The sequence below is a fragment of the Mesoplodon densirostris genome, chromosome 7 (assembly GCF_025265405.1).
Source record: "Mesoplodon densirostris isolate mMesDen1 chromosome 7, mMesDen1 primary haplotype, whole genome shotgun sequence".
Classification (NCBI taxonomy): domain Eukaryota; kingdom Metazoa; phylum Chordata; class Mammalia; order Artiodactyla; family Ziphiidae; genus Mesoplodon; species Mesoplodon densirostris.
In genome coordinates, this window is record NC_082667.1 from 8,945,469 (window position 1) to 8,958,292 (window position 12,824).

The following is a 12,824-nucleotide window of genomic DNA, read 5'->3' on the forward strand; positions in this document are numbered from 1 at the left end:
GAGGCAGAGCTGGATCTTGAGCTGGGCTCCCCAGAGGCACCCTTGAAAACTACAGACTCCAGAAGGCCATGTGCCTCAGGGAGAAGGGCCACATGCTGGGAAGTGGAGCCTTGCTGTGGGCAAAGAGGAAAAGAATGATGACTGGTTCTCACCTATGTTGGGATGATTCAAAACCTTCATTATTCTTACTTCACGGAACAGCTGGAAAATAAAATACCAGGGGTCATGCTTGCTCAGCTTGCTCCCCTCAGGTCCCCTCCAAACAGAGCCACTGCTAGGATGCTTTTTCCAAAAGAGAAAACTGGCAGGGAAAAGAAACAGAGTAGCTGTCCAGATCCTCCCTCCATGCCCGTCCCCAGTGGCTGAGAAGGACATGCGGGGAAGGAGAGCAAGAAGGGTCAGTGCGAGGAAATCTGGGCTCTCAAGACTTGTACCCTCAGGGGCAGCATCTGGACGAGCCAGCTGCACCCTTGGGTGTTGTCTCCCCAAATCCAGCCCCCAAACAGCAGACGGGTTTTGGCTGCGTGCCTCTGAAAGAGGGAGCGTGAGCCCACGTCCATGGAACATTTAGAACCTGAGCGGCTTCTACAGGTCACTGACAGAGCAGACTCTAGCCTGGTCTGTGTGAAGAGGTAGGGGAGCTCTGAAGGGGCCCCTCTGAAGGGGCCACCTTGTGACTTACAAAAGTCAGAGGGCTCTGCACTAGTGGGTACGCCTTTCTCTCCTGGGCCTCGGGGTGGTGACAGAAGAAGCCACTCCTATATATAGCTGATGCCAATTTTAATCAAATCCACCTCCACACACTCACGCTCTCTTTGTGAAACAAAATCAGGGACTCCAAACCATACATTTCCATAAAGAAAGATGACAGAAACGAACTCCATCCCCTCTGCGGGGGCCAGAGAACTGGAGGTGGGGTTTTCTGCAACTTCTAGGCCTCACCGTTTGCACAAGGAGCAGAACTAGTTGTGTTGTGTTTTGTTTTTGTTTTTAAGGAGAGGGGAGGTATGGAGACCTAATTTAGGCTATATTTTAGGGGGAAAAGTGAACACATCTTTCTTTTTTTTCCTTTAATGAGATCCCAGAGCTTTTGTGAGCTGGAAAGGAAAAGATGAGACAGGTTTTCTAATCTTCGAGAACGGATTCTGACCTTGGCTCCCTTTTCTTGTTAGAGCCCAGGTTTTTCTTGCTTTCTTCCCAGGCCCAATAGTTATCTTGGATGAAGAGGCAAAAAATCCTGGATGCCACCTCAGGGGCAATAATGGGCCTGGAAAGGGCGTTCTCCTAGGAGAGCGTGGAGTTTTCTGGGCTTGCCTAGAACCCCAAAGAGGTTAGCGTCTTCAGCGTTTGTCCTTTTGCTGGGATCAAATTTAAACAGAGTGATGTGGCCAGAATCAGATTGGCCTTGGCAGTGGAGTGTGTTTAAAGGCTTTAAAAATGGCTGTATTTGTCTGGTGCTGGTGCTTCCAGCCAGTCAGGAAGAGGCAGGGAGAAAAAAGAGGTGGGAAGTAAGACGGCCTAGCTGACTCTGGCAGGCTAAACTGCTCCGAAGACCAAATGGCCCACACCGAGCTGGCTTCTCCTCGGTGGGGTCTGAGCCAACATGTCAAGAGTAGCCCTCTTTCCCTGCCTTCCGGAAAGCTCCCAGCAGCAGGGAAGCCCTGGTGATGACAGCCATGTTTCCTTTGAGTCAAGGAACTTTGAGGGGATCCCAGGGGTAACAAAAAATAGGAAACACCTTGGTTTTGGCGGTCAGCATGTCAGGGCACCTCAACTCACACTAATTCTGGGAGTGTCTCTCTCAGTCACAGCTCCCAACCTCTAGTCCCAAGCTTCCCAGCCTCACTGTAGTTGGCTGTTAGCATCAGGTTATGCCCTCTCCCAACTCAAGTAACAAATGTGCTCATGAAAAGAAAAACTCAATCTGCCAGAAGATGCAAGGAACTAGGTAGGTTAATCAAGGTCAGAAAATCTGAGCCAGGGTCAGCTGGAGTATGAGGAAATCCGACCGACCTGAATAGGGGCAGCTTTTTGGGAGACCGACGGGAGATTTCTTCCTTCCCCTAACTGACGGAGCCCAGGGTGGGGGCAGAGGGCAGACAGTTTCCAGTTCTACACCAACCAGGCACTGGTAAGCTGTCCCTCTTCTGCAGATGAAAGCCTTCTTTTCTCACTCCTACATATGTGGTCTCACCTGGAGGGTTCCCTGACCAGCTAAGTAAGACCTCAGTTTTCCACTGTAAGTCAAGAAGGGAAGGAAAAGTTCAACCTCATCTAGCAAAGACTACATGCCAAGGACTCTGCAACTGTTAGTCAAAAGAAGCCTAGAAGTGAGAAGGAAAACTGGGAGGACCTGTCATTAATCTGCACGTACTGTAAGAGGCTTGAAACTGGAGTTTAGTTTCGAAAAAACCCAGCCTTCCATACCCATTCTCTGCAATGTAGCTGGCACAGAATCCAGGGGCAGGTTCTTTGCCTCCTCTTATCCCTGTACTTCTAGAGCCACTCCCCTGGATCATTCAGATCTTACAGTTAACTGCATGTGTTTCTAGTAATGGCTATATACATGTGTTTTTGCATAGGGCTGGTCACAGGCCAGAAGAAAACAAGATGCAGGAAGTAGGTCAGACAGGTAGGCCAAGGGGCAGGAAAGGGGCAGAAAGACTTCTAAAAGAGCCAGTGTCTGTGGCCAGGAAGCTCAATCAGGAGAAGCCAACACAGGTGATCCAACCAAAACCCTAAAGATAGCAGAGCCATGGAAAGGGATGGTGGGAACAGTGAAACGACCAGAGATTCTGAATTAGGGGTTCAAGAGGAGGTCCAAATGGGGTCAGCAGATCATTAACTCCTGACAGAGGTTTAGAAAGGGACAGGAGGTACTGTGTGCTTACTTTCTGGAGGCTGGAGGAATTCAGTTGAGTCTTGTCAATGATCTTCACAGCTACCTGAACAAGAGATAAAAAGCCCAAGATTACCCCTTCGACCAGGCTAAACTCAGGACTCGCATCTACTTCCTCCTTTATATTTCTGCCTCCTTTTGGCCCTATCCCTCTTAGCACCCCTATCTGTTCAGATCTCATTTCTGCCTGATAAACAAAAGGCCGGCTGTGGTAGAAGTCCCACTACTACCTGCTGGGGTATCAAGAGTTGGGAGATGCTGCCATGTCCCCAACCCCAGAGCTCACCTCTTTCCCAGTAAGGATGTGCCGAGCCAGCTTCACCTTGGCGAAGTTACCCTTGCCGATGGTCTTGAGGAGTCGGTAGTTGCCAATGTGGGGCTGCTCGTCAGCAGAAGTGGCTGAGTTGCGGCCCCGCAGCATGTTGGACTTACTGCTGGGCTTGGAGTCGAGGTGTCCCAAGGTGGGCTGCAGGGTAGAAACATGTACACCTTTGAGTACGCTGCCCTTCCGGTTCCCCGTACCACTGCCCTTAGCTCTCTGCAAAAAACGCAAGAGGCTGGGGTATGGGGGCCGACTCCAGGAGGCTGGTAGGCACGCAAAGGAAGAATCATAAGGCAGGGGGGTAAAAGGAGATGGGAAGAGCGCCCACCTTCGCTCCAAAAGAGCACAGCCTAAGGTCCAGCGTCAACACCCTGTGGGCGCTGGAGCTTAGGACCTAAGCTGTCCCATCACTGGCTCCACTGCCTGGCAATACATCCCCTGTAACAACCCAACACTTCCTCCACCTCATGTGGGAGAGCGCCGTCTACCGTCCTCCCTGTCGCCTGTTCACACTTTGATAAGGCTACATCTCCAAGTCGCAGGAGCATGATCAGAATTACTGCAAAGCACTCACTGCCACCCAACACTTTACATTTCTCTTTATTATGTATCACTTTACATTGATCTGTTGTCTATCCAGCAAGAATGGAAGCTCATGAAGGCAGGCATGTATCATTTATTCACTGATACATCCCTGCACCTAGACAGACTGCATTATGGTAGACGCTCAATGAATACTTGTGCAATGAAAAAATGGAATGACAGGGTCTGCGCAAGGCCACCCTCTGCCCTCCTTAGATATCCCATAGCTCAAATAAGGGTGTGAGGAAGCAGAAATGACAACGACTGGCACCAACAGGTATATAAACATAACACAAAAAAGGTACGGTCCAGATGAAAACATACATCTGCAGGAAGACCTGTACAGTCCTCAGAGGGCTAAATGTAGAGTTCCATGTGATCCAGCAATTCCACTCCTAGCTACATACCCAAGAGCAACTTGCACATTAATGTACATTTGTAGTATCACACATTCATAATAGCCAAGAAGTGGAAACAACACAAATGTCTGTCAATTGATAAGTGGATATACAAATTGTGAAACATCCACATAGTGGAATATTCGTTGGCAATTAAAAAGAAAAAGAAGGGACTTCCCTGGTGGCGCAGTGGTTAAGAATCCGCCTGCCAGTGCTAGGGGACATGGGTTCCACCCCTGATCCGGGAAGATCCCACATGCCGCGGAGCAACTAAGCCCGTACGCCACAACTACTGAGCCTGCGCTCTAGAGCTCGCGAGCCATAATTACTGAGCCCACACGCCGCAACTACCAAAGCCCGCGCGCCTAAAGCCGGAGCTCCGCAACAAGAGAAGCCACAGCAATGAGAAGCCCATACACCGCAACAAAGAGTAGCCTCTGCCTACTGCAACTAGAGAAAGCCCGTGCGCAGCAACGAAGGCCCAACGCAGCGCGCCCCCCCAAAAAAGAAAATAACTTAAAAAAAAAAAAGTACTGACATATGCTACAACTTGGATGAACCTTGAAAGCATTATGCTAAGTGAACAAAGCTGTTCACAAAGGACCACAGGTTATATGATTACATTTATTTGAAATGTCCAGAGTAGGTAAATCCATAGAGACAAGAAAGAGATTACTCTAGGGCTGAGGAGAGCTGAAGAGGGTGAGGGGACTTAGGGGTAACAACTAAGGGCTGTGAGGTTTCTTTCTGCAGTAATGAAAATACTCTAATGAAATGTTGACTGTGGTGATGGATACACAGCTCTGAGAATTTACTAAAAGCCACTGAATTGTACACTTTAATGGGTGAACTGTATGGGATGTGAATTATATCTCCGTCAAACTGTTAAGAGTCTGGTCTAGCTCTGGTCGAGAGCACTGATTGGCCTCTTCCAGAAGACCCGATGCCATTGCTCCGGCATAATGGGGATCAAGTGCTGCCTGAGTCTCATCCCAGAACCATCCAGAGCTGCCTTGAAACTGCAAGGAAACAATCTGGGGGAGCAGGGTGACCAGAGAAGTGTGACTCAACATTCTTTCTTTCACGGTCCTTTTCTGGCTCTAAGTGAAGCCCTCAAAAACCACAGAGAAAAGAAATGACTTGCTACCACCCAAGGAACTGTCCAGGGTTCCTTGGCAAGCAGCGTGCTTCCCCAACCTGTTGCTTTTCAGCCCTCAGGGGCTACGAATAGGAAAACACTTCCCTCTGCCCCAACTTCCAAGATAGGAAGATGAGTGAAAAGTTGCCCTGGCAACCTCTAAATCACCTCCTAAATTTCTTGTCACTCTCCTGTTTTCTGAGGATATGAGCCAAAGGCAGCAGGGTCTTGACAGTCCCCAAGTCCTCAAAGTTTGCAATGAGAATTTAGTGTCTACCTGAGGCTGTGGGTCCTTTGTTCCCTGAAGCCAAATCTGGGAACCCTGCTGCCTATCCTGAGCTCTGCTCTGCCCATCCCTCGCAACGTTTCCCGCTCCAGGGGCTGCTCTGTGCTGTGCAGCAGGACAGCATCCTCCCCCCACCCCGAGGCTCAGCTGCACACAGAACTTCAAGGAACAGCAACGACCCTCCTCCTTACTGGGACAGAGAGGGGTGCTTAAGAGTAGAGATGCAGAGACAAACCACCAGGGTTCAAGTCCCGAATCTGCCACTTGCTCAGCACATGTTAACTTTATTATTATCACAACATCCTCATGAGGCAGATGAGATTATTACAAAGCAGGAAGGAAACCACCTAAAAGATGACCGACGTGGGACGATCCCACACACGGGTGTCAGGAGACGGCCTAGTGGGTGCTGAGGAGCTCTGTCCAACAGAACGAGGTTCCAGTCCTGGCTCCCCCACTTACTAGCATTAGTTTCCTTATCTGTAAAGCGGTGATAAAGCAGTCCCTGTTTCACATTCATTAGGTGACAGAAAACATGTAAAAATGCCTTATCCAATGCTCAAAAAAGAACCACCGTGAATGCCATTATTTTTAGTTCCTAAATACTACAAAGCCTATTTGCAAAGCCAGAAGTCTCATTGTCAGCAAGACTTCTGCATCTAAGTCAAGCCCTCCTAAGCCAGCTGCAGGCTAGCTGGAGGCCAAGAGATGCTATGTATGGGCCCTCCCGGCTGGGGAGAGGTCCCGGCTGAGCATCAGCCACCTGGCCTACACCAGCACCTTTAGCCTTCACAGGAGGGGACTCGACAGGGCAGCTGTGAAGGGTTGATTCCAAGCTAGGTATCCAGGACAGTCAAAGAGAGGGTTCTGCTTGTCCGGGACCCAGAGAAGCAGAGAACTGCTGCGTGCTCTTTGATCCCCTGCTCTAAAAGTCACACACTCCCCTCTCAGGGCCCAACTACCCAACTCTCAGGACTCAAAGGACACAGTCCTTCTCTTACCCCCTTCTGCCTCTGCTATGTTGTGAGATATTTCCCACAGCAGGGATGTGGGACAGGGTGAGGAAGCAGAGAAAGGAGAAACTCTCTAGTAGGAAATGTTCCTTGGACCAAGGCCCCATGAGAGGCAGCTTCTTTGAAGGCTGAAGAGGAGGTAGGGGTGTGGGTGGCTATCATGGAGAGAGGGTCCCATCCCTGGTTCTCGACTAGGCCCTTGTAACCTGGACCCAGATCTCACCAACAGGGTGGGGGGCTGAAGACTAGCTGCCCTTCTGGGCCAACTAAGCAGGATCTAGCTAGAGCCATGCTCTGCCCCCCACCCCCATCCTCCTTGCACACAGGAAGACATGGAACACCAGACATCCTCAAAGCTCTGGCTGACATCACACCATAGGCAGGCCCCAAAGCTCTGAGGCCAGTCTGCTGAAAGCAGACACCACGGCTGTCAGGCAGCTTTCAGAAAGAACAAGGGGTCACCCTGTGAGGCAGTATTTGGAACCAAATGGCAGAACACGCAGGTTACTAAGCAGGCCTGATTCAGAATTAGGGCCTAAACAGCTTTGAGGTCCTCAACCGAGAGGAGAGAAGGCAGGAGGACATGAGGATGAAAAAAAAAAGTCTTATATCCAATGGGCCCTTCAACCTGGATCTCAGAACCCAGCCTAGGCGTGTTGCCACGTTTGCCCGGAAGACTGCCTCCACCCCGAGAGGCCCGGCGCTGACTCAGGTAGGCAGGGCCCCTTCCCTAATGCTGGAGGCCCTGACCAACAGTTCTCCCCTAGAAAAGCTCACGCTTTGGGGCTCTGCACTCAGGTTTGGCCTCGAGTGCCCCGAGACTTCCCTGGGGCCGGGAGGGGGCCAAGCTGGGAAGGGGGATAGGCAGGTACTCCCTGGCCAGAGGCAGAGTGAGCCTGGGCACTGTGGAATGGAGGAAAAGTGTCCCTTGGGCATCAGCCCTGGGTGGCCGCCCCAGATCCGTCTCCCCTCACTGTAGCACTCGTGCGCCCTCCCTGGGCCTCTGCCTGTCATCAGCCTGTTCCCTTCACTCGGGCTGGGCCTGCTCACTCCACCTAAGGGGAGAGTCTTCTCTGGGTATTTGCCCCCTCTTCCTTTCTCAGCCAATGCCTCTTCCCAGGAGGAGCACTTCCCTGTGCTAGTTGCTGCCTGGCTCCATTTAGCAACTCTTCAAAGATCCTGTGTTTGGGGTGAGACGGGTGAAAGAGGAGGGGGCAATTCCACAGCAAAAAAAAAAGGGGGGAAACATACCCGGCTGGAGAAAGGGACAAGGACTACCAGCGACTTCCATTCAGCAGAGCCCACGGCAGAATCTGTCAGGCAGTGAGGGCAAAGTACAGAGGCCGGGAAGAGCCAGGCCCAGGGCGGGGGCTCCTGGCTCCGTCAGCCACCCTTACTCAGCTGAAGCAGGCGACACCTTCCACCACCTCGTCAGTGAAAAGGAGCGAAGCAGCCAGGCCAAGCGGCTCCTGCCTGGGAACCTGGACTGTGTCGCAACCGAAACCACCACTAGCAGAGAGAGCCCAGGCTTGGCAAGAGAGCAACGGGGACAAAGCCCTGCGGCTTCTTGTGGGCCAGGGTCTGGTAGCCAGAAAATGCATGCAGTCCTCGGACACTACCCAGGAGAAAGGTGGGAGGAAAGGGGCAGGAGGCTAACGGGAAGGAAGGGAGACAGAGAGAGAAAGAGGCGGGTTTAGATCAACTTCCTTCTCCCTTCCCCTCCCCCTCTCCGGAAGTGGGCTGCCCCACCCTCCCCAAGGTGCTTTGCTGGGTAACAGCTGGGAGAGGGTGAGGAGGAGACTTACTCCAGCCCAGGTTGTCATAAAGCCATTATCTCACCTGCAGCAGGTGGGACCTGGGTAGGGGCTCACATCTGCGGGGTGGGGGAGGAGTGCGTGTGAATCAGACATGCTGACCCAGAGAGCGCCAGCAAGACACACATGGGGCGGGGTGGGAGCAGAAACCAGCCATCCAACAGTGGCAGATGGACCTCCTACTTCACAAAAAGCAGTGTTTAACCTTAGAAAAATGCACACTCCACTTATACAGACAGTATTCTGGACATAGTATCAGGAGATTCATGAACCCTGTGAAGCCCCTTAGGTCCATGGGTTCTAGACTAAGAACCTTTGTCACTGATAGAGAATGAGATGCTTTATCCTAAATTTTGCCCAAAGGCTGGGAGCAAACCAAATGCTTCTCTAAATCCGTTCCAGCCCTGATTCTGGAAGTCTATCTCCAGGTTCCCACCCACCTCCAAGTCTCCATCACCCCCCCCCAATACTGCTTTCTTTGGGCCTTGAGGGCCTGGGGGCAGCAGGGGAAGCCATTTCCTCACACCTGCCTCCAGCCAAGCCCCTGCTGTCTAGGCATCTGCTGTCCTTGTGGCAAACTGGAGCCCTCCCCGTTTGTGTTCTGGTCTCGGCCTTTCTTCTGGCTGCCAGATCAACTTCACATTCACTCCACTACTCGAGGCTAGGGTCTTTCCCACTAGGCAACTCTTTAAAGATCTCATGCTGGGAGGCCATAAACCCCTCTAGGGAAGGGCAAAGCCTCCCACTGACCTCACAGCACCTGAGCACAGACACCTGGGAGACCATGCTACTCAGTGTTCACCTTATGTATGAACCCTGGTCAACAGATTCGGCATTTCTGGTACTACCATCTGCTGGCACGTACTTCCCATGTTCTCCACACCGTAAACCTACAGGGTAGGGAGCGTCTTCATCTTACAGATGAGAAATTTGAGCGCAGAAGTTAAGAGACTTGCCCAAGGTCAGCCTCCCAGTGCAGAGCTGGGACTGGAGCCCAGGGCTTTCGCGCCCACTCCAGCACTCTGCTGTTCCTCACGGTCCCCTTCACCAGCTCCTCTTCAATGCTTCTGAAGCCTAATCTGCTCTTACTTCTCCCAAAAGAAGAATGAGTCCCTCGCTCTTCCTCCACAGACTAGGAAGAAGGGAAAGATGTGAAGATTCCGGAAAGGTGCCTGGGACAGCAGGAAGGCCAACAGCCGGGTTAAGGCCAGTGGGGGGCAGGGGCTGTTTTAAAGGCCTACCCAGGTGGTCCCATAGCACCCCCTGCTCTCACTCCTTCCCAAAGTGGGCCCTCATCTCAGTGGAAGAGGTCAGGCTTTATTCTGGACCCTGGGCTCAGGCTTGCCCCTCCACTCAGACGCCAGAGCGGGATCAAATGGCTTCATTTTCCAGTCTCCAGGATTTTGCAATGTGACAGGAGGATTGTTTCCTCAATCTTATTTGGGGGGGGCAGTAAGGGGCTTTGCAAACTGAGCAAGTACCAAGCAGTGACCTCAGAGAGGCTGGGGAGAGACAGGATGGGACTGAGCTGAAACGTCACACGGCAAATCACTAGTTCTTTAACCCTTCTGCCTTCATTTCATCCATGAGCCTTCTTTGCATCCTCTGATCCTGAGCAACTGTCACTCTCAACTGCCAAGAGTCAATACACCAGCGGAGCATTCTGGGTAGGAGAGCTCTGGTAAAGCTCAGTAAGCAGTGACCAGTGGAGAGTCTGGATGTACACCCCCAGCCCCAGAATGAACTGTGATGTCTCCACCTGGGGAACCCCCACCATCCCTTAATACTCCGTCGCAGAGCGGAGCTGGGCTTGTGTAAAACTGCCAAAGGGCTGCTCCCTTTTTCCAACCAGGGTAGGTGCCTTCCTGACAAAGGAGGCCAGCAGAGCCTGTGACTGAAGCAAAGCCAAAAGCAAGGTGGTTCGCTGCCCTCCAGCTCTCTAAGCTGCAAGTCTCACCCCAAGGCTGGGAGACCAGCACTGCAGCCTGGGCCATGCAGGGAGCCCGAGTGCCTCCAAGCAGCCACAGCAGAGCCAGTGCCTGCCTGGGAAGTCCGGCAGGCGAGAACTGACCTGGAGTGAGGTCCGAGCCGAGCCACCTACAGCCCCTTCACGCGTGGAAGCTGCGGTGCAAGGAGCACCCCTCACATCTCCTGTCTTCTGAGCCGCTGGAAATGCTGGGCTCCTCTCCAAAAATGGTGGATTCTACTGAGCAACCACGGCTTCAGAAGCTTCCACACCACTTTATCCCTGAGAATCTGCTCGCTGGGGCCTGGTCTCTATCTCAGTCCCCAATTACTGTTGCCCTGTTCAGCAAACTTTCATTGAGCGCCCGCCTCTGGAGCCTGTTGCAAAGTACGGAGAGATCTGGTTCCTGCCTTCTAGAGACTGAGAGGAGGGGAACCATACACGAGACTCACGACGGTATCTCTGCTTACTTGTTAGGCAGGCAGGATAGCACCGCAGAGCTCTGGAAGCAGCCGGGAGGCAGTGGGGGCCCTGCCTTCGCTCCTTACCAGCTCACCGAACACCACCAGCAAGATCACTTGGCACCTCCAGGTCTCAGTTTCCTCACCTGGGACATGAGGACACTAGCTGTTCCCACTTCACAGGATAAGTGTGAAGATGAAATGAGAAAATCCACGCCAGCGCTGACCACGGTCACTGGTGCGCAGTAAGGTCTCGACCATGTTTTCTATGATCTCTCTTCACTTTCAGGTAGGGACCTTTGTTTCCCATCTACAGGGGTTCTCTGAGCCCTGACAAGAGCTATAATCTCTAAGAACTTGACTACAAGTACCAGTGTAGCAAAGCTGGTATTCCTTCTAGAATGAGGAAAGTCAAATTTCTACCATGGCCGGGCTGTCAGACAAAAAGGACCCTCCTTCCTAACACCACTCCTGCCAAGAGAAGTGGGTGAATGAGAAGGCAGCCACGCCTCTGCCCGTGAGCAGCCCAGAGCGGGAGGAAGGTGTGCCCACTCTTCCCTTTCTCATCATTTCCTTAACTCCTTCCTCTCAGAAAAGGTCCAAGAAACGGCCAACATACCAGTACCACATGGTGCCAAGGGCTGGGGGAAGCTCACATTGCCAGCCTCGCACTCCATTCGGCTCCTCCCTACCAGTGGGTTACCGTAACCATGGAGACCAACAAGTTCCTCCATATCACAGGAGAGCCTGCCTGCCAGCAGCCCAGGGCTCTGGGGGAGGCAGAAGGCAGCCTGCAGCAGGAAGGTCTGGCTCGCTTTACAGAGGACTGTGGGGAGCTGATGGGAGACTAACCAGTGAAGCTGAGGTGCCTGGGCCTCCCTCCAACTTCCTTTTCTTTGCCCAGTAGTTTGTTTTTAGCACATTCATTGTCTGGCTGTATGTGGTGTGGTAGTGAAGGGTGTCACTCTGGAGTCAGACAGACCCACGGTGGGACCCCAGCTCCACCACTCTGGCTGCTGCGTAGGGAATGGACTGGAACTGTGGTATGAAGAGCTACACAGATCCACACACACGAAAAGGCTCCAGATCTCATATAATACCTTTTTTTAAGTGATCCAGGTAAGTAAACGCTCTTATCCCTTGTTTATCCCAAATCCCTTTGTTCAAATAGTTATCCAGACCCCTTCTTAGCTGAGAGTGACCTCTCCCTTCTCTGACTCTCCCCGCACCCTCTCTGTATCCATTCAGCTCTTCTGCCTTTGTGCCTCTATGCCTTCACCCACCTTTGAGCTCTGAGAAGTCAGAGGTCACCGCTGTGTGCCCTTAGGGCCTAACAGTGCCCCACATTACAATACTTCTGGAATATTTACAGAATAAAAGTGGTAAAACTTCTTCATCCCTAAAGTTGCTCCCTCCTCCCCCAAGGAGATAAGCAAGGGCAGAGGAAGGAAGATCAAAACCTCTGGCCAGAAGTCCCCTTTCCCCTCTTTCAGGGCATTTACTGCCCTCTGAAGTTGGCTGGTTACTGTCTGTCCCTCCCACTAGACTACACCATAAAGGGAAGGCCCCGGTCTGTCTGATTCATGGCTCACAACAATGTCTATAACACAGAGCGGAAGTATTCAGTAAGGTAATGAATGAATAAATGTGAACGAATGAATAAATAAGAAAACATGTTGGGGCATCTTCGTGACGGTCTCTGGGATACACGCCAATAACCCGTATCAGTGGACTCTGCACACAACATCCATGTGGGCAGTGGGTCATGAGATCCTCTCTCCCAAAAATGGATGACATCCATGGAGCGTCAGTTCTACTAACAAGCTTTCTCTCAGGTGGTGACAAGCCCCTTGGAACTCTCATCTGTCACAAAGCTTGAGGCAAAGGTGGTCACCGAGGAGAACTGAGGCAGGCTCAGAATACAGGCACAGCTGAGGGCCAGCGG

General features: G+C 52.0%; 1 protein-coding gene across 14 annotated transcripts in view; it reads right to left on the bottom strand.

Moving 5' to 3' along the window:
• Positions 1-12,824, bottom strand: part of MARK2 (microtubule affinity regulating kinase 2) — a 59,417-nt gene that overhangs the window by 12,169 nt on the left and 34,424 nt on the right. For all 14 annotated transcript variants that reach the window (XM_060102984.1, XM_060102985.1, XM_060102981.1 and 11 more), the window contains exons 2-4: positions 3,186-3,365; positions 2,892-2,945; positions 153-201 (exon numbers count right to left, since the gene is read on the bottom strand). In XM_060102984.1, the coding sequence (XP_059958967.1) occupies positions 153-201; positions 2,892-2,945; positions 3,186-3,365 (283 nt within the window). The remainder of the gene's footprint in view (positions 1-152; positions 202-2,891; positions 2,946-3,185; positions 3,366-12,824) is intronic.